Here is a 22,033-nt window from a genome sequence, read left to right as displayed (position 1 = left end):
TATTGACAGACGTTTGCACAGTGCATGTAAAGGGAGGAAACTGGAAGGCAGTGAAACCAAAGCACCTGCGAAGAACAAATCTTCAAACAGGAGAGAAATAACGTGGAAGAGAGGTCAGGTCATCAAGGATATAGCATCTGATTATCATTTACACAGGATGCTGGCAGGCTAGAAGGCTGTGAAGGAGGTGATTTTAAATGCTTTAATACACATGAAGGTCAGGTCCACTTTACCACAATAATATTTTCTTTTAAAATTACATTTCTCAATAGATTAGAGGTGAAATAAACACAGCACTTGCTTCCGCCTGGCAAAACTCAGCCATTAGCAAGTGAAACAGAAGCACAAGCAGTAATGGAAACCATCTGCACATTTTATTTCCTTTCTCTGCTGATTAATGATCTGAATGTCAGAGAGCTGAGCTGTTATTTTTTCATAGCTGGCCTTTTGTTTGAGGCTGCAGAACTGACAGTTCAAATAAGTGTGGAAGCTATTTCATAATTATAATTAACAGCTAAGTTAAAGCCACCAGCATTTTCAAGTACATCAAAATTGCCCATTAGTTGCATCTACAGAGGCTATAAAAATTAAAAAGCAGCTTCCAAATGTCCATTACTATTTTTGAAGTCACTGTATTAATTCAGAGGAAAATAAAATCAAATAGAGAATTACTCACAACAGATCTCTTAGATTCTATTTTGCTGACTAAATGCAATTGAGGGCAGGGTATAATGTTAAAAACTGCATCACCAAGAGCAGTCCATTTACTGTAGAAATAAAATCAGATGTCAAAAAGCAAAAGAGAATTCCTCCTACAACACAAGGTGCTTTCTCATTCCAAAAATCAACATCACAATATTTTTTGAAAAGATTTATTTGTGTGCAGCACTAAAGGCTAAATAAGATAATTCATGTCTCCCTTGACTTCTCTGGACTCCAGCTCTTTATTGTTTTCCAGTTGCATAGTCATAAACGTCAGGCCTTTCATCAGACCCTTTGCCTTCCTGGGTTTCTGTGTAAAAACCTAGATATTTCACTACTAACCTTCAGCAGGCCAAGCGTGGGAGAGAATTTCAGTAACTCTTCTATCACATTGTTGTATCCTTTAATGGCAGCTTTCAGTAAAGCAGTTGTACCATCCTTTAAAAGAGAGAGGAACATAAGTTCAGTCATTACAAATGCTTTGTCAGCACTCCCCTTGGCTGGAGGGAGACTCTGGGTCTCCCCCACACCTCTGCAAGGGGGTTCATGGTCTTCGAGGAGGCACCTCCCCAGTGTATCCTGCTGTTTTTAAAGTGTCTGGAGGATAGTTCCTCCGACAGGTGAAGACTTCAGGGAGAAATCACCCAGTGACCCCATATATCATCTCCATCTCTCCTTTATATGGACATTGCCATCCCTTATTCCAGGAGGGCCTTCCAGGAAGCTGTCCCAGACACAAAAGGAAAGAGGGAGCCTGTGGCTTGGGAGGAACTGTATAACTTGGTGAACACAACAAATTCGAGGGACACCAGGCCTCCATGCACATTGCCTTGTGTCCTCAAAAAGAGCTAGGAAGTGTAAGGTGCAGGCACAGCACAAGAAGAAGCACTACTCACATCCCGTGCAGCGTCTCGCTCAGCTCCCCGGAGCAGCATCACCCGCACCACTTCACTGTGACCCATCTGCGATGCAATCCACAAGGGTGCCGTCCCATCCTTCAAACAAAGTCAGACAGCTAAAGGTTTCACCCTGAGACCCTTTACCCCCTGGTATTATACCACCAGAGTCTGCCTGCTGGAATGGATGAACTTCAATGCCTCGATAAAACCCTATTGCCATCAGAGACAGACAAATGCAAACGCACTTCCAAAAGCACATGGGAACTCAGTGTATCAAGTCCGAACCTTCCCTGTTGTGGGGTTAGAGGCACCTTCCCTATTTCCTCTTGCATAGCTGGCCTGAAATGTACATCACAGGCTGAACACCTAAAGCCCTCTTTTGCTCACCCAACTGTGCCCAAAGTACATAGGGAAGTTTGAAATGTAAAGATCAGAGGTATCCTATGTAGTTCGAACCCTAGGTGGCTAGACGTGACAAAGATACAGGTAAAGCTCAAGACATGCATGGGCAAATTCTGGGTGTGCACCTTTTAAATGGCAGATGGTTATAGAAGCTAAGGATGATCAGCAACTTTCAACGTAAAGTAACATTATCCACTCTTAAGGAATACGGTAAAAATGTCCTGCCTTACAGTTGTGGTGAGTACTTCACAAATTTTAGCCTCAAGACCTCCACTAGAAAACAAGGCAATTATCCAGGAGACAGTCTGGTTTGGAAAAAAAAAGGTCCTATACAATCATTATTTGAGCAGAAAATGTCAGAAAATACATGCATTCAAAATGAGCTAAACTTTGTGATGGATTTCCATCCCAAATGCAAAGGTTAGTTGAAGCACTAGAAGCATTTGTTGCTGCAGTTAGAATTTAGTTTTGTTTCTTTTGCCTAATTTTATTTCTAAATGGCCTGATTCTCAAAACTACAAGAGGACTCCAGCACCTGTGGGGTGCCAAATTGATTTTCATGGGCCTTTAACAAAAGGCTTTGCCTATAAGGACTTTAATGCAAAAATGAGGCCTCAAGTAGCAGACTGTCTGCTACTGCCTTCACTGCTTGCCTGTTCTTCTGCTCACCCTCTGCAGCCTTTAGACTTGACAGGAAAAAGTAATTGGAAATATATTTCAAAAGGCTTTCAAAAGAGTCTTAATGAGAAATTTCAAAAGAAAACAGCTTTTTGCTTTTAATAAAATATTTCCACCTTGCTCAAAGAAGGAATCTCTCTCATCAATGCCAAATGAAGATTCATATGACTTGCTGAAGCTGTCCAAAACCACTGTTGAGCCAGTTCTCTGTTTTCTATGGGATAGTGATTTAATCCACCAGAAGAAACAGATGAGCCATTTCTTCCTTTGATATATTCTGGGTTTCCATTCTTCTGATTCTGAGAAAGAGCAAATGCACATCCTGAGATCATCGAGGTTCAGTCTTCACAAATGGTGAAGAACAGGATCTCTGCCTGCTCTTGAATCAATTCTCCATAAATGATCTCATTGAAATTACTGACCTCATTCCAGCATATATCATGTTAATACAATGAGTTTTCTTTGTGATTTAAAAATAACATTGAAAGGGCCTCTTGTACACAGAATGCGTGACAGTAGTGTGACGGCAAAAACTGTCCCTCTCCAACATAGTGTTTTCCCTGTCAGTAAATTGACAGTGGGATTATTTTTCGAATCTTCCTCCACCAGAGGGCTCTAGAAAATAGGAAGAGGGACACTGAAAAAGCCTATAAAAACTTGGAAAATACCCAAGACCCACCAATACAATTAAATTTGCACTAAGAACTAGTAATGTGCAAATCTGTGGCTCTATTTATGCAAAAAAAAGCAGCTCTCTCTCATCCACAGTGAATTTTATAGGCACAACCCTTATTATCAGGTATGAATGAAAAGAAATACTAGTGGAAAGGAAGGAAATACTAGTGTTGAGCAACATCACCGTTACCATTAACTGTCCTTAATAGTATTGATATTACCATCAACTACACAACTACAGAAGAGTCAAACCCCCCCCCCCCCCAAAACATCGTGGGAAAGAGTGACCATCTTGGAGAACTTAGTTTAAAGAGAAGAAAGATGATGAAGATGATGGTGGACTCACATTGACTAATGTCAGCTTCTCTCCCTTAAACAAACAACATTTATCAGGCAGGTTTATCCAACAGTATGTAATATTTGTATGGAGTAGATGAGATTTCTGTCCATTTTAATGTTGGTGTATAATGCAAAAGAGATGCTACATTGTACTAAGAGGCCATATAAACAACTGTTAGGGCACAGAGACAAGCCAGAAAGAAAATAAGCCCAGGGGACGAAACAGCCTCTGGCTGTCCAACGATCAGAAGAGTTCAAGAAGTACTTTCTTTTTCCTGTCCTTCTGCCCAGCCAGCAGACCTGCAGACCATTACATTCCTAGAATAAACAATGTTAAATACCCCGTATGTTCTTAAACTATGTTTATTTCCTTATTTTTTGCAAGCTAATAGATATGAACTATGTCTCATTTTGTCCAACAGTCCCAAACATACCCTCAACAAGACTGATGCTGTTCCTTCTCTTACCTGTTAACTAAAGACACTGCTTTGTGGCTTTGGATCTCATAATATTTTCTGCTGGCTTGGAAAGGGCCAAATTAAGGCAGGAACTGAGATGCCCCTTGAATTCCCACTAAGGTCTTTGAGGGACGGAGAACCCCTGCTCTCAGGCTGCTGGGTGTCCGTTCCTCTGCTGTGCTGCCCATCAGCCCACTAGCACCAGTGCACCAGCTGAAATCTTGCTAGTAAGAGATTGCATGCTTGACTGAACTCTACAATCTCTGTAGGTTTACTGGCTTACATATACGTGTCAGTGCATATCATACGTAAAGAGAAAAACATTAATTTTCAGATTATTTTGAATCTGCCTAGCCATTCAGACTAAAGCCTCCTGCGACACAGGCTGCCAAAACAGCGTAAAATTCATTGGCAAATGATCTTCTTGCTTTGCTTTTGAGTTAGAGAAGCAAAGCAGCACAGACTGCACCAGGCTTCAGACACTGCCCAGAGCTCTGTCTAGATGAAATGATGACAAAAGGATGCCAGTACAGCTCCGTGGAGGCCTGTGGCTGTGTCAGAAAGAATGGAAGAAGGTTAAATACCAAGAGAAATGACATTGCCAGGGAAGAAACTCACCGGAAGGCTTCACTATTCAAAATTGTGGCAGCTGTGATAAAGGGCCTGCACACAGGCAACTGGTGCCATCTGAGATGCTTTCAGGTATCAGAAGCAGCCCCACGGGTCTGGGAGATAGGACACAAGACCGAAGGGGACCTAGTACCCTACTGGAGCAGCAGGTGGAGACATACAGGGTAGATGTACACAGTCAGGCAAATGAATTAAGCCCCCAAATTCACGAGAACAAAATGGAGAGAAGACCTGGACAGCTATGAGGGAAGAGAAGCATGAATTCATATCAGGTGCTCTGAAGCTATGGTCAGCCTGTATTCAAAGTAACATTGCTTAGAAAAAATTTCTACAGCAGTAACAGCAGCGTGGTTTGTGACTGACAGCAACAGAGTCACCTGGCATGGAAACTGCCATCGAGGCTTACATTCCTTATGACCAACATCCCACCTTTGAACAAAGTATGAATTTGTTTGTCAGTAAGAGACTGAAGTTCATCCAACCATTACTTCACTAGTTAAATGGGTTAAAATGTTCCATTTGTTTAGGAATTGTTTCAGAATACAGTGAGCCCAAATACAACATTCACATATAAATACCACTGACTTATCCAGGCATAATCTTAGCAGAGATTGGTGGTTCCCTGACACAAACTAAGCCCAGACTACTGGAGATGAAAGAGAGCCAGAAAGAGCACACACACAATGTAGAGTCTTTGCCTCAGCTAAGATTTAAAAATGCATTATGAAATGAAACACTATATTACAGAAATTGTATTAGAGATCTAAAAAATATTGTTAGAGTTGGCTGGTACATTATAATTACAGCATTTTAAATGGTTAGTGTACAGAATGCAGTTTTTACAGTGACACGTGCTAAACTGGTTGAGTTAAACCTAAAGTTCCCCCAGCCTTATTTTGACCTATTCAAAAGACATTAAAGCATACACTGGCCTATCCTCCTATATTGTTTTTTAGACTATATTAATTAACAGCTCTTAATAGCACTTCTATATCTTCATCTAGGCAAAATCAGGGAGACAGTGTGGAGGCAGGCTACAAGCAAGTGAAGCATCAGTCCAGGGAGTAGCTGCCAACCTCCCTTCCTGCCAGCACAACTCTGGTGATGGACAGGCGGGGGAAGATGCAGCGGGACGATGGCTTTAGTTGGGGCACGCGAATCCCTAATACAGTTTCCTTAAACCAAAGGAGCAGCAGAGAAACTACACAGACCTAAAGAAACCACTGCAGTCATACAGATCCATCTCTGCTGCCTAGCTTTGATTTGTCAGGCTCTTCGGGGTGGAGGAAAGAAAACACTGAAAATAACTGAAGTTAGTCACACACCATATTGTCCTCTGTTATTAGAGCTCTCACATTTTATTTGATTCACATTTTTCCTGCCTCCTGATTTCTTACCTGCTGCAATCAGTGATCACAGCCATCTGGTAGACATAGGTGGCTGACTGCAAGAACAAGACCATATCCCCTCAATTTAAAACGTGCGGTGAGGACTCACGGCAGTGACCTTGCCTGCAGGGTTTCAGCAGCCCAGAGCAGAGGCTCTCTCAAGGCAAGCAAAGGTTCCTGGGAAGCCCCATGTCTAACTAGACATTTCTAAGTGCCAAGAGTTTTTAAGTTAGATGTGCAGCTCCCACATCTGCCTACTCAAAGCAGCATCTAAATGTGCTGTTTAAGCACTGAGTTTAGATTCAAGAACAGCCAAACAGCTAATGATCCCTCTTTTGGAAACCAAGAAAGCTTTTATATGTGTCTCTGTAGACCATGTATGCTTATGTATCCCTTACTTATTTTAAAATACAGCAAGTCTCTTTTATCCTAATCCATCACCAGCATACAGTAACACAAGCGGGATCTAGCCCTTGGTGCAGGGACCTCTGAATCATCCCCAAATCCAGCTCATACATATCATTTAATGTTCAAACAGCAGCCCCACTACGTATAGAGGAGCTGATTTTGTGCTTACAGTTGCCTCTTGTCTTATGTGTTTGCAGGATCAAGCCCACTAGAGTAACTAACTGCAAACAGGGATAGCAAAACTTTTCACATATAGCAGGTACTTGCAGAGATGAAGGTACAACTTATGCCTGAGTTTCAGAGTGCACGTGGATGATATAAAGTAAAACTAAAAGTAAAAAAATAAAAGGTTTCATCAAAGATTAACTTTGATACTGAAGCTGATACTGTTGATTTCAGTGTACTGAATTTGGCACTGTCTCTCACGGGAGTTTCCAGATAGGATTTTCAGAAGAACCCCAGGACCTTATGGGCTGTGTGCACATTCGCAGATAAGCTGGCACAACAGGAGTAGATCAGTAGTTGGGAGGGCTAGTGCAAGGTCCCCACATCAACATTATATACAGCCTGAGGGTTTTATTTTGATTTAGCCTGGTCCTGCGGCCCAAACATGTCCACCATGCATGTGGTTCAAAGCTGTCCAAAGGACCTGTCAGAGGTCTGATCCTCTTTTGGGTGTGAAGTGCAATTGGTGCACACCTGGACCGGGGCTTCCAGTTTCATTTCCTCTATAAGGGATCTAATTTGCATGCAAGCAGAAAGGACTGGGTAACTCCCTTCAAAACCACACTACTGATCTGAGCTCAAACATGAATGCAGGCACAGCCACCATCCACCTTGGGAATCTGATGCCCCATGAAAATCCCAGCGTTAATTTTTAGTAAGAGATTGTTAATTTGACCCCAGCTCTGCTCTGGCAGTGTTGAACATTACCTGCCGTGGCTGGTTGACTTTTGCTCCTGAAGACAGCAGCAATCGGATGACATCCAGATAGCCTCCTTGTGCTGCCAAGAAAGTTGCAGAAGCTCCATCCTGAGTACAAACACATCCAGCTTATAATATGTTAAAATGATGCCAGTGTTTTGCACAAAACCAAACCAGGCAGAATCAACTTCTACTTCTGATGCTAATGTGCAGTGTAGCAGCACATATACAACTGAGCTCAAAAAATAATTGCTAACATCCAAAGTCTAGTTCATGACAGACTATGGTAACATTTTCATTCAACATGCACAAGCGCTAGCTCCCATCATATATCAAACTGAGCATTAAATCCTTGGTCTAGAATACTAATGCTCTAATTCATCACAGCACTGGTCCACATAACAAGGAATCCATTCCTATATAGCAAAATACATTCATTTAGGTTCAGCTGAAAGGTTCATTTAGGTTCCTCATGTTCACACAGAAGTGTTCTGCTTCAGAGATACACACGGTAAAAAAATGCTCAAGTACTTTGCAAAACTGGGGACTACAGTGTTAAAGTCTGCCAGCAACTACCACACCACTGCTCTGGCACATCTTGCAAAAGAGACTGGACCTGTAATATAGGCATGTAACAGTAGGATATTCAAGACAGAGTATCTTGCAGCCCTATCAGAAACTAGCAGTTCCCTCAAAAAGCTTGTGAAAGAAATTAAGAAATCTGGGATTTTTTTTTTCTCAACATGTCTTTCATGTGCAGATGTTTTCCGTGTTAGAAAATCCTTAACATTTGGCTTCACGGAAGCTTCTTCCCTAGAAACAATTATGAAGTCATAAGCATTGAATTTTTTGATAAAAAAAAAAAATCCAAACGGCATTAGAATCCATCTACCCAATTAGAGGTGGAAACCTGTATTGAGGCTGGGACATGCATTTACCCACCCTACACGCAGAGTGCTCAGCACAGGGAAAGTTTTCCTGGGAGCTGAGACTCTTTTGGTTTAGAGACATGAATGAACACAGACCCTCTGCTGTCTCTCAGATGTGCGGGTACCTATCTTCCAGGCACCTCATGCTCATGCTTATATACAGGGTATTTTAGTGGAAGCCCCTTGTTGACACTGTTGGCATGTCCCTACTTTGGGACTGAATGCTGCTGTCTGCTTAGAGATACTACTTGGACACTTTTCATCCTGCAAAACTCAGCACATGCCTGGTGAAGCATGAGCTGAATACAGTGCCCAGCATCCGACCTTAAAATGTTTGACCTTGATTTCAAGACAAATGTCCTGGTAAACAAGCGAGGTGTCTGCTGGTACTACAAATTAATACCTCCAGGCTCTCTGAGGGGTTGTTTTCTCTGACTGCTGTGCAGGTGCATAAAATAGGGTGATGGTATCTGGTCTTTTGCAGACTTCCTCCAGAGACAGGCATAGCAGGAATGCTTCCATTTAGAAAGGGAAAAAGGTTCTGGAATATTAAAAGAGCTCTTTTTTAGAGCATCAGTCGATATGGAGAACCTTGCTTTACCTATCGTCTAACCATTTTTAAAATTAATTATTAGGTTTTTATACTTCATTTGAATTGATGCTGTCATAAGAAAACTGTAATAAAACCTTTCTGCAAGAAATACTCTTTAGCTAGGGTATTCTCTTCTCCTCTATCCCTCACCTTAGTCAATTTAAGATTAAAATATCTATCTTGATGGTTTGGGGAGGACTGCCCAAGTGTGTGTTTGAAATCCCTCTCATATGGCAGCCTGCCAAGGAAACTGCCAGCCAGATAGATACCACTCTGCAAATTCAGCTTGGCAATGTCCCACAAAAGGACTCAGGCTAATGCTCCTTTTCAAGAGAATGTGTTCTTATTTTATGAAACGGCTGTTTCTGAATGGTTTTGCTTAATGGCTGTAAGCAATAAAAACACATCACTAAATCCCATTGCAAATATTGCTCATTTCCAGGAGACACCACAAGGAAGATATTTCATTGCCTTTACTTCTGAGTGGGTGTCTCCAGGTGTGGCAGCATTGCTATTTTTAAAGCGAGTGGAAAACCCTGGGATTACCATAGAGGGCATGATAAGCGTTACGAATCCCAGCCCATTAGAAAGATAATCACTATTTGTGCAGCAGCTGCAACCATGCAACACCCTTCTTGATAACCGCGGGGCGGGCGCAGCTCGGAGCGGGGGACTCCCTGTGCACCCCATGCACAGCCCCTTGTGTGCTGGTGGTTTCTGCAGAGCTGCCAGCCCTTGGCTCCCACAGGCCCTCGCAGGAACTGGGAACGCTCCGCGCTGCCCCACAACACCCTGCATGTTTGCCCCTCGTGAAAATGGCTGAAAACCCTCAGGGGTCTGTGAGGAACAAATCCCTCTCAAATCTGAAGTGCCCTGGGGTGGGAAGAGTGGTGGGGAGTGGAGACAAAATCTGCCATGCTTTTTGGTTTTATTTTAGCTCAGCTTATTTGTGTCTCTACTGAAGTAAATTAAATCCAGTGCTTGATCAGCTCAGTCCAGCTTTCTGAAAAGTCAACTAAACAATGTCGACGCAGTCATTTTAACCATTCTTTCCTCAAAGCACAGACACGATAGAGATGCACAAATAGCCAACAACATCATTTTAATGGGATACTTTTAAAAAGATTTTAAAGACAACATAACTTTTCTACTCTTTTTGGCAGCTAGTCCAGAAAACTAACAGATTCTCTAATACCTCAGTGGCTTTATAGTTATTCATTCTTCTGCCTGTAATGCTATCCTGACATGGTAAAACAGGACATGACCTTTTGTGCAAGGGTAAGGGATAGCACAGATCTGGTCCAAATTTGGAACATTTCCTTCATACAGATAATGAACTAAAAGGCAGCTAAACCCTCTTTTCTGATTTTGTGCCACTTCTCCCAGGATCATGAAGAGCAGACAGTTAACAAAAATCACATCTTAGAAAAGTAGAATACTATAAAACCACAGTTTTTGGCAAATGCTTTACTGTACTGGCACTGGAGTATCTGCTGTTTTCCAACGAACAGCACATTTGTTCCATCACCAGTGTTGTCAGTATCTATGTCAAATAAACTCACATAAAGTTGATCGTGAATGTTGGCACCGTGCTTCAACAGGGTTTCCACTACTTTTGCATGCCCGTACTGACAAGCTGCTAAAAGGGCAGTGCCTCCCTCCTGTGAAAAAGCAAAGAATGGGCACAGTAAGGGGAGAGGGCAGATGCTGTACTCACCATAAAACATAAGCAAGTTTTGAGGCTTTTCAGAATCTGGCTCACAGCAATTCTGTAGTGACTAGCTACCGAATCGTTCATAACTGTAGTACACAGCCTTGCCCCATAAATCTTTGAACTTGGCTCTGTCTCTGCAAACATTTTTCTCCTGAGGCTTTTTTAGTGAGGGACAAGAAGCAAGAAAAATTTTGCTTTTAGTTCATCTTCTCCCTTTACACTAGAAGCTCTGCTCCCTTCACAGCTCTGAGCTCCTCCATGTCTCTTCCCATATACAGCCATACCCCCAACCCTGCCAAGCTCCTCCACCTAGTGAAGGGCAACCTTTTCCTGATCCAAAGCCTACTGGTCATCTACTCTTCTTTGGCCAGAGCCTCATGTCCTGTCAGGTCCTGCCTCTCACCTGCTGATTGCTGGCCTGAAGAAGAGTAAGTATGATACTTCTAAAAAGTGTGCTAGCTAACCATGGAAGCGTGCCTCAGATCAAACACACGACCACCAGTGAAAGCCCATTACTTCTGCTGAGGAAGTGATCCCTGCAGGCAGGAGCAATCCCAGGTGGTTATAGTTGCTATAGATCACCACTAAAGGGAGACCTAGACACATGCAAGGAGTCTGGCTTGTACAGCTGCTCCTGTAGGAGCCATGTGAGGAGGGAAAGACTTTAGTGTTGCTGGCTAATGACTCCAAGCCAGCTGAAAACACCAAAATAGCAAATGTGTAGCTTGTCTTGTTAAGTGCACTGCACTCCACTCAAAAATTACCATAATTTCTGGCACTGAGGTTGAGAGGAGGTTCTCATCTTCTGCCTGGGATGGCAGTGTGCAGGAGGAGATCTTCTCTTTGCCAGAGGGTGCCACTGACACTTGAGGACAGGGACAAGATTCACACGGCTTGGGTCTCCCTTTGGTCTCTCTTCTGCCTGTCCCTTTGGATCTATCCTCTCCAACCCTCCCCATCTTGGTCCCAGCTTCTTTGGCCAGACAGACCCTGACCTCCCTCCCTGGGACAAGTGGGTCTGTCCCTTCTCCTCAAGAGCCGGGGCTGGAAGATGGTGCAGCGTGCAGCGTCCCTGAAAGAACAAGCAAGGGAAAGTCTTTGCTCTGCGCCCAGGCCTGCCCTCGGGGCACCTGGGAGCTGAGGGCAGGCATTGCAGGGCAAGTCTTCTGGCTCACCACAGCCCATGTGAGGACAGGGAATGCCATCGCATGAGGATGATGCGCACCTCATGTCCTCAGCACCCAAGGTCTTCTCTCCTCACTCCTTCCCTGCCTATTCCCAATCTCAAGCCCCTGCTCCACAAGACAGTGGTATTTCAAGTAAATGGTTTCTAGAACTGTTATTAATGTGGGCAAAATACGTGCTTTCCCTCAGCCTTGTTCCTCTGAAACAGCTCCAAAGTTTTGCCTGAAATTTTCCACACAGACAGATATCCAGCAAGGGAAATTACGAATGACCAGTGCTTTGCAACTGAATCTTTTCTAATGAGAAATGCCAATCAAACTATTAATCTGTGGTGCTATTTCATGCTTATAATACCCTCACGAAAACTTGAACTCTGACATAACTGAACTAACCCACTGGGACTGTCTATGGCTACTCTCAGAAATTCATATTCACCCTTCCTCCCTACAACTTTGAAAAGCAAACAGGTCTTGAATGTCAGCAAAGTCACAGATGTGAAACTGTTACGTAACAATCAAAGAATTGCATATTTATTTTGGACTATTTGAGTAAATACAGTGTGTAAACTGATCAGTGGAGTCAAGTTACTCTATGGCTACAGTGAGTTACTAAACTTTCCTGTCAAATTAAACTGCCCTAATTAAATAGGAACTGCTGAAACAAAGCAGAAAAGCAACCACAACGGTTCCTACATTAAAAAAAACCTCTACGCATGCTTAAAAGACAATGGCAAAAGCTAATAGCTTCATGAAACCTATTTCCTGTCTCCAACCAGCTGAAAGCTGTTTTGCCCAAGTAATGAGTTACCAGATCAAAGGGCTACAAACAAAAACCAGAGACATTTTGAAAGACTCTTTCCCTGAAGGAAATTGGAAGAGAAGGTTTGCTAAGCAAAGGAACTGTGCTATCCAGATTGGAGGTCTTCTGTGGAGAGGTAGGGAAGGATGAACTAACTATAGGAAGCTTAAACATACTGAGGTTCCCCATGCAGAAGGTAAAAACACACCCAGTGACCTGGATATGGGCATAACTTGTTTATTGCTTTATGGTCTGTTTTTTGTTTTCTAAAATTCTTGTGTTCCCAACAAACAATAAGTGATTTTAAGAATACTGTTTGGTTATTAACGTAATTTCTGGAGGGAATCAAATGACAGGTCCCAAATACAAGTCAGGCTTGCAAAGCTAACAACAGTTAGTCTAGCTGAGCTGAGGCCAAACACTTTGAGTAGAACTGTGTGATCCCATCCTGGGAGCTGTAACAGCTTCAGGTTTAAGAAGGGGGACAGTTCAAGCAGGAGGTGTTGGAGTGTCTCAGAATGGGAATTCTGACCAAATATTTGGTTGAATTCAGTGGATGGTTTTAGCTAGTTACATTTTTGAAAACAATAACACATTTCCAAAATACACCATTTGGCTCTTTTAGACTAGAGTGACCACATGATCACCCTGGTCAGACTGAAGGGACCAGAAAAAAACAGTTGGTGGGCCAGGTCTCATCCCCGGCTTCCAGTTGCCCCCCCTAAATCAAATATTTACTGGGCCAGAAAGAATCTGATAACAACTCCTTGGCCCAAAGATTTTGTCCCTGACCAGACAGACAGCTGGGCTCTAAGACCTGCTCTACTGTGTGTCCCCACAAAGTTGAATGGGGTCAGCAGAAGAGACGGAGAGTCAGTTGCATGCTTTAGGCGTGGGGACCATTAGCACTGTGATAAACAGAGATGAGTCCTGCTGTAAGAAAAGGAAGTTTGGGGCTGCGAATCTTTTTCACTGAAAACACCTTGTGGCAAGACAGCACTCAGTTAAATCAAGTAATTGGCAGCGCAAAGTGCCACTTTTTTTAGGAGGGGAAAACTCAGCCCCCCCTACTAAGCTTCCCTCTTGCCTTCTCTCACACTTTCTTCCTTGTTTTCTCATTTTCACCAGCACAATTGCCTTTCCTGGTACCCCAGCAAGCTCCGGCTGCAGAGGCCAACATTTTACAGACTACAAGGAAGGCAGATGGGGGCATGAAAGAAAGAAGCAAATGTCAGAGATTTAAAATCCCTTTCAGCCATGTGATTCCCTCTTTTCTTCACTTTTTGGCTTCAGCTGAAACAGGCAAAGAGCTGAAGCAGCATCTTTGGGACTGGCAAGCATCTTGGAAACTCTGAGCAGGGCAGCAGATGGGAGCCGGGACATGTGAGCAGCCACAGAGGCTCTCCTAGAGCAAAACCCACTCTTCAGTGGGAGGCAGACGGGCACTGCAACTGAGAGAAGGCCCAGAGCATCGCATTTGTTTCTTGCTCATATCCTGTTTTCTTGACACAACACAGCTTTTATTAATCTTTTGCTGCAGACCATTCCAGCACAGTTGGGACTCAGACGAGAGCCAGTTCTCTCAGCCACCTCTGCACTTCTTTCTCTGCAACCTCCTTTCGTATCCCCACAGTCTCTCCTCCCTGTGGGCAGCACATACAGAAGCTGCCAGTCTCCTCTGTAAGCAGCACCTGATGAGACCACGTATCTGGCCTGGACTCCTCAGTCTATTTGCCCACCTCTTCCTTCACCTCTGTCATCATTCCTTGAAAGTACCTTAGAGTTATATGGTGTTTTATGATCTCTGAAATATGCTAAAAGGGAGGGGACCTGATCTTCTGCAATCACTGTCCAGTAAAAAAAAGCCTCTGCCTCTGTCCTACCTTCAGTATTGCTCAGAAAACATCCACCTGGGGAAATCCATTTAAGAACCCACATGCTCATAACATGTCTCGCATTAAGAAAATAAATAAAACACATTTTAATTTATGATACATACTGCTGGGGATGTCAGACTGTGACAATGCCGAAAATATTATTGAAGCTTGCGTCCATAATAATCTTAGAGTGCAGTATTTACTTTCCTTCATCACATCAGCATTTGTTGCTGATTGCTTCATTACACTGCTTTAGAACCTGCTTTTTTGCCTGCCATAGTGAGTGTCAGATTCAACTGTACAAGGGGTAACAAGAATTGAATGCCTATACTAAGATATTTCTCCAGTGCTCTCAGATCTGGGTGATAAATGCAGTAACTAAAATTTACAGAGAAGTAAATTATAAAGAGGATGCTGGATGTTTCATTGCTTTAAAGCCTCTATTTCCTAGGGTATGTTTGATTTGTTTTGCTATTTTAATTCCACGTCTTCACTGATAACAGAAATTATCAATGCAAATTGATGAATTTTTCAATGCCCCTTGAAAGCAGTCAGGCTCAGCCTAATCTCTTCCAGGGCCGACTCCTGGCTAAGTGGCTTAAACAGGAAACCCCTTACCTCTGACTTGAAAAGGCATATTTTGTCAACTGCTTGGTGTCCAGGGTTGTGGGGAGAGCCCGTTATCTTAGTTGCCCATTAACAGAACAGTGGTTTGATGCAACAATTCCAAGCTACAGAAAGCTTTGCATTTGTAAATCAGAAATTTAACTGATAACAAAACAAACTACAAGGCCAATAAGTGGTGCACAGCAGCACTGTGGTATGTTCTCCATGGTGCCTCTTGCTGGGGTACATGCTGCTGCCCAGCATACAAGTTAGTTTCCCACCTGCCCTTAGTCTAAAATAGGGTGAGTTACCAAAGCCCAGCCTGGACACTGTAAACATTTGGATCCTTGTGGCTACATCCTCACTTCAGAGGGAAGAGCTGCAGAAGACCCGCAGTTCTCAAATGAGCAATGAGTGAGACAACAATTTCCAGGATGGTTTCCAGAATTAATGACGTATCTAGTAAAGTCCTCATACCTGCACAATGGTACAGAAAGAGCAGATCCTTTTGCAAAGAGGACATGGACGTGATAGTTAATCCCAACTTTTTAAGCAGTATCACTTTAATCTTGCACAGATTCCTTTTAACTCAGCTGTCCTTCATCCAACTTTTGAGAGCCTTTTCAGGGACTATAGCTTGTGTAATACTGTGAGTGTTGAAGTGCTGTGGAGGTGGCTGGTATTATTGATACACCTCTTGAAGAGGTGATGAGAAGGAGGGAGTGCTTAGACAGGCATGTTTGATGCTGCTGGGGAATTGTCTCATGTCCATGTCATGCGCCAGTTTGTCCTGTTGAGGGGAACCAGTGAAGCCTATGCAGAGCTGCAGTCCAGTCCCATTCTGGGCACGTCCCACAGGAGCTGGCATTCCCTTCCGACCGGCTTTACTGGAAGCAACAGAAAACTGCGGCCTGGAGAGGAAGAGCAGCTTGCAGCTGAGAAGATATTTGGGACGAGAACATGGGCCAAGTCAGGTTTGAATTGAAAGTTTCGAGGTGAACAATAGTAAAGCCTGAACCTGCATTTGCCCAAAGGTGGAAGCCTTTAGGAGGGGCTGAATGCAGAAAGATTTCCTAATCACTTAGATCTTTACCTCTTTTTCTTCTGCTATAGTGACTCAAATCAGTTTATTTTACGTGCTTCATAAAAGAGCACACACTGCCAACAGTTTCGAGGCTGCTGTTTACCTTCTGGGCCAAGTGTTGATCTCTGCAAACTCCTAGTTCACAGGCTGTGTGAAGGTTGCTAAAGTGAAGATATAACTGTCCCTCTAGACAGAAACACATGCTCAGTCTCTGTGTTCCCTCCTTACCAACAGTTTCCTGAATTCACCGCTTTCCCCTCTTCTGCAAAAACACTACCCAATTCCACGCTTAAGTCGAAAGAGCAGTCCAGGCTCTTCTTTAGCTTCCCTATAGCGGGCGTCACTTCTGCTCCTTCAGTGTGGTTTCATGGACATTTTGCAGGCCACTAGATGACTCAGAGAATGGTCACAGTCCAATTCTATACAGCCTAACATGAGAGAAGATGATTTTCATGATTCCTACTACCGCCACCTCAGCCCTGAAGTAAAAGACTGAGTAATGGCCCTTATTTTAACAGGCAGCTTCTCCTAATAGCTCTGTTCCACATGAGATTATTCAACACTTCAAAATCCAGCTGTTGCATTTAAGGTTGCAACCTCCTGTGGTGGTAAGTTACACAGGCACACTCCATGTCGTGTTAAATAGCCACAGATCCATTCATGCTTTTAAATGTACTGATCAATGCTTCTGCTGTGGTCAGAGGGTTGCTTACCACAAGCATAGTTCACTGAGATACCAGAATCAATGCAAATCCTACTGTATGGGCATGTGTGAGCTTTGTGGCCACAAAACCTAGCGATTTTTAACCTAATACCTGCTGCAGTCCCTGGAGCATTACAAGTTGAGGGCAGTGACCTTTCATCAGTTCCCTTAGAATTTAAAGTCTGTGTTTGCAAGGACTCTGAAAAGCAGGGATGGGTTGTGAGAGCCATTTGAATCCCGGATGACAACATCTTGAAAAATTGGTTATTGTGTAGTAAAGAACAATTCTTTCTTCTTTGAACACAAGTCACTGCAGATCCCAGGGTACTGGCAAGTGTCCTCTCCAGATTATGGGAATGAAGAATTTCAGCTGCATCAGTCCCAGTGCTCCCAAATGTGGCCACCATGTCAAGGGGAAGAACGTTTAACAAAAATCTGGTACTTCTGGTTCTGCTTGCTGAAAGCAGAAGTACTAGTGCTGCCTTGGACAAAGAAACTGAGCTGATGTGCTGCTGCCAGTGTATCTGCTCTTAATGCTGTTCACTCTGTGAGGGTCCTGTAGATAAACGTGAGCAGGGGAGCCTCTGTGAGCATCTGCTCAGAGAGCAACCATCCCTCAGGCAGAGGACACAGACAGCTTTCAGGAAGCTATTCTAAGAAGATTTTATAAAAGGACCAGCCTGAGCAAAGAACCAGAAGTTAGAAGATGCATTTCATCTTCCTGCCACAGGTGGGTAAACGGGAATTTAGGGAGGACTGAAGGCACTATATTCTTATGTCTCCTATGGTGGCATGCACAGATACCCCAGTGTGGACGAAATTCCAGCCTGTGCAAGTGGTGTACTTACACCTAAAATGGGAGCCTACCTAACATGCACAGAAAGACCCTTCATTCTTGTATTGCCAGACAGTTTAAGAGGAAAGACTGATCTCACTGTCAAGGGACTGATCTCTGACCAATCTATGCCATTAAGTCTAGGTAATAAAAGCTAGTCCCAACTTAATATTTTCACAGTATGTCATGTTACTCATATTACTCAGAAAACATTCAAGTGAGAAATCCTTTTATGATCTTCCTGCTGCCATGTCATGTTTCATGTCAATGGGAAACAACAGGTTTGACTCTCAGAATGTATCAACATGCAAAAACAGACCTATAAGCTTACTTTATTCTTGAATTCAGTGGAGGCTCCAAATTCAAAGAGAAATTTCACTACATCATTGTGGCCTTGCTGTGCAGCAAAGAACAGAGAAGTTGCACCTGACTGTAAGGAAAAAATGGATTAAAACAACCCAAACACATAATGCACTTGACTGAAGTATACATTTCAAATTAAAACATATTGAGCACAATCAATAGAACATCAACTGAAAAGACTGGTGATGACTTTGAGGACTCCAGAGGACACAAGGTATGTTAGGTAAGTAAGTGGTCAGTTTTCTTCCCATTGCACTGAGAGATCTGTCCAGCATCATGCATTTGAATAAAATTCAATTTCCATGACAGGCTTCTGCACAGAGCTTCTAGTACAGACCTCTTAGTATTCGTTTACCTCTCCTCAGTCTCCAGATGGGGAAAGAAAGCCCAGAGTGAGAAGAGACAAGAGAGGAATAGCCAATTTGAAACTCACCCCCATACCACCTGCCAACCTGCCCCTTCACCCAAGACAAATGGGAATTTGGGATGGATTTGGATCAGGGTGTGGAAGGATCAGAGAGGGAGTCATTTGATACAGCAGAGCTCCACCTTCCTTGACCCTGCACTGACAAAATGTGAATGTTGTTGGTGTAAATCACTGTTGTCTCTCACAGTACTAGCTTTCCCTCCGGCCAAGTAGCCTTCAATCAACTATAACCAACCCCTGCAACTCCTTTTTTCCCATCTCAGCTTAATCTCACTGAAGAAATGAAACCCTGTATTTTAAACAATGAGTTCTGTCATTAACATCTGAGTAAATCAGGATGAAAAATGCATATTTTAACAGTTGGAGAGAAGAAAAAAAGAAGGTAAGGAGGAAGGAAAGAAGACAAGCAGGCTTTCCTAGCTTTGGGCTTTCTCGTCCCATGTAGGAGATGCAGGAAAATGGAGCTACATATGAAATTCACTCCAGTGCCAAAGGCCTTTACAATTGCACATGGTCCCCTGAGACCATTTTAGAGTCCCCTCTCAAAGGCACACCTGTGGGGCTCTCACGTCCCTGAGGTTCACAGCAACTTCAGAGTACAAGAGCATTGATTTGAGTATGAGGATTTACTTCCAAAATAGTGCCATTAGACTTCATGGCTCGTATTTCATCTATTTTGCTATGCCTTCCTATCTGCAATGGAGTGATTTTGGAGGATTCCTGTGTTTCTCTTTTTGTTAGATTGCTGAATCAATATATCCAGAGTGATATTCAAGAGCATGTCTATAAAACTCTGTTCTCAATCTCTCCTTTTGTTGCTCCTTTTCAAGCAATGTTTATCTAAGGGAAAGTACATGTTTAAATGTTTTGCTGGAACAGGATTTTGCTGAAAGATGCTGACATCATGATTAAAGCAAGCTTAGGCTAGTTAGTGCAAAGACACTTATACCACCAAACATGGCTTTCACTGACTCAGTAACTTGCAGCTATTGGCATGAGATTAATGCTCTAGTTCCAGGTAACCAAGGAAAGTAAGAAACATCTGCTTGTACTGTTGAGAGAAGAAAATACTGCCATCCCATATCTCCTGCAGTCATCCCATATTACTGCATGCTCTCATTAAAACGCTGTTCTCTTAGGACCAGTGCAACTCTCTTTGTCCCATAGCAATTTTGCTTTCTCTGTAGCCAGCACACAAAACCAGAATGGTTGTAGCTATTCCTATGATCATTTGTGCAGGGTGTAAGGGGAAGGCACTTTCACAAAGCTAGCCACTGACATTTGCCCTTTCCAAGGATAATTAGGGTTCCACAAAAAAGCATGCCATGGCATGAGAGATGCCTTGAATGCAGAGTAGACATGCAGGAAAAATATGGATGACTAAGCTGTGTGATCATTAGAGATGATTTGGCTCTGACTGAGAAGCAGAAACTCCAAAGCAACTGAGTCAAAACAATTCCTGTGCTAGCAGTGGCATCAGCTCCATTTTAATGACCAGACTCTGCAAATCAAAAGGTAAAGGACTTCCACATATCATAAGACATTTATCCCATCCTGAGAGCTGTAAGTTACTGTGTCAGTAAGTAAAATGGCAGATGCATAAATGGATTCACCATGGGGTTACACCTCATATGTAACTGCCCCATGTCAAGTGGATGTCCTGGAAATGTTTGATGAATTACATATAAATGTAGCTCCAGCATCTCATTTTCTATCACAAATTCCAGACATCTGATTCTTTGGTGTCCTCAGGAGAACAGATCCTGTTTAGACATGCACTGCACAGCAAATGCCAAATAAGCAACTGGCAAATAAGAAACAGACAACACTCCTTTATTATTTCCAGTACACAACAGTCACTTAATCAATCCCTGTTTGAACACAGAACTTCTCCTACCTCTCTCTGCAGATTGATATCTGCTCCTTGCAACACCAATTCCCGCACACAATCTATGTGGCCATAGTAAGAGGCTACCATCAGAGCTGTTGTGCCAAGCTGGGAGTAAGGAAAAACAAATCAGTACCTTCAACAGACACCTCCAGCAAGGAATTAGGCTGTCCGGAAGAGACAGTACCTCTTCTGAAAAGCTGAAGGAAGTTTATGATCATTGACCAGAGAACCTGTTTGTTCTTTTCTTCTTCACAAACAGTGGAGCAATTTTCCCCTAATCAGATTCTAAAACAATTTGAAACTTGCTATAAAAAATACTTTGAAAATGAGGAATTAACCAGTGTTACAGCAAAAACTTTACAGACTTGCCTGCAACGCTAAGGCATGACCCTTCAAGGAACTACGTATGCAATGACTTTGCATTATTGTCCCTAAGATAAGTGCAACAATAATAACAACAATATTTTTGATTTATATATAGCTTTTTATGAGAGAATATCAAAAATCTTTGTACCATTTGCAGAATAACAACCTTAGACACAGAAGTTAACTGACTTTTCTGGCCTCATATAGAGAGTCAGTGTCAGGAATAGGGTCCAGGTGTCTCGACTGCTAATTCCCTATCCAAATGACTACAGCAAACTCTGTCTCCAGAAGGCTGTGACTCTTTACGTTATATCAGAGAATGTGCCAAACCTGAGCTCTGTGTTCAGGTTACCTAGGTGGCCCAACAAGGCCACTGCTTCAGTGAACCAAATAGTGTTTAGGTTGTGTATGGATGATATGCCAAGACCATATGCATAAGGATGAAACATCCTTCTAAAACATTCACACATACCAATGCAATCTAAGGAAGGAACATGTGATATTGCAAAGAAGAAGCATGCAGCCTTAACTATATGAAAATATTTGAGTCTAGAAAACATGTATGCCTGATACAATTAACAAGTCAGGATATTTTACAGTACATTGTAAAAACTCTTGATCAAGGCTAGTCTTAGTCTGAGAAAAAATGAACAGTCATGAACCTTATTTCTTGACATCTATCTCTGTCCTGTTTACTTCACACCCCAATCTGAACACCCTCTCCTACGAAAATATTCCCCTTGAGAATGACAGTCATAGAATCAATACCAGAAATATCGCAGGACAATCGTGCCTTCCTACAGGGCAAAAATGAATGGACAGGTTCCTGACTTTCAGAAAAAGCCAATGGGAGTTGGGCATCAAGCTAGGTACTTAGAAAATCTCTTGCGCTTTGAAGCTGCTCAAAGTGAGAGAAGCTGGGGCAGGTTCATGTTTCAGGCTAGAAGTAGCACTAAACTTGTACAACACAGGTGTGACTCTCAACAAGTCAGCCCAAACACCAAACACAGGAAACTTGGGGACTGCTTAACCTTGGCTTTCCCCTGCTCTTTACAGAAGCCAAGTACAATCAAGTAACTGTCCATATGCTCTAAACAGACTAGCAAGACATACATGTTATCTGTGTTTTCAGACTATTTCTAATCTCAAAACTAATTTCA

General features: G+C 42.8%; 1 protein-coding gene across 1 annotated transcript in view; it reads right to left on the bottom strand.

Annotated features, from left to right (window-relative positions):
* Nucleotides 1-22,033, bottom strand: part of ANKRD29 (ankyrin repeat domain 29) — a 29,828-nt gene that overhangs the window by 1,824 nt on the left and 5,971 nt on the right. The window contains exons 4-9 of the mRNA XM_067290026.1: nt 20,514-20,612; nt 18,158-18,256; nt 10,587-10,685; nt 7,513-7,611; nt 1,599-1,697; nt 1,045-1,140 (exon numbers count right to left, since the gene is read on the bottom strand). Coding sequence (XP_067146127.1) covers nt 1,045-1,140; nt 1,599-1,697; nt 7,513-7,611; nt 10,587-10,685; nt 18,158-18,256; nt 20,514-20,612 — 591 coding nt within the window. The remainder of the gene's footprint in view (nt 1-1,044; nt 1,141-1,598; nt 1,698-7,512; nt 7,612-10,586; nt 10,686-18,157; nt 18,257-20,513; nt 20,613-22,033) is intronic.

The sequence above is a fragment of the Apteryx mantelli genome, chromosome 2, assembly GCF_036417845.1.
Source record: "Apteryx mantelli isolate bAptMan1 chromosome 2, bAptMan1.hap1, whole genome shotgun sequence".
Classification (NCBI taxonomy): Eukaryota; Metazoa; Chordata; class Aves; order Apterygiformes; family Apterygidae; genus Apteryx; species Apteryx mantelli.
The sequence above is the reverse complement of the archived record's forward strand: the minus strand, read 5'-3'. Positions and strand labels throughout refer to the sequence as shown.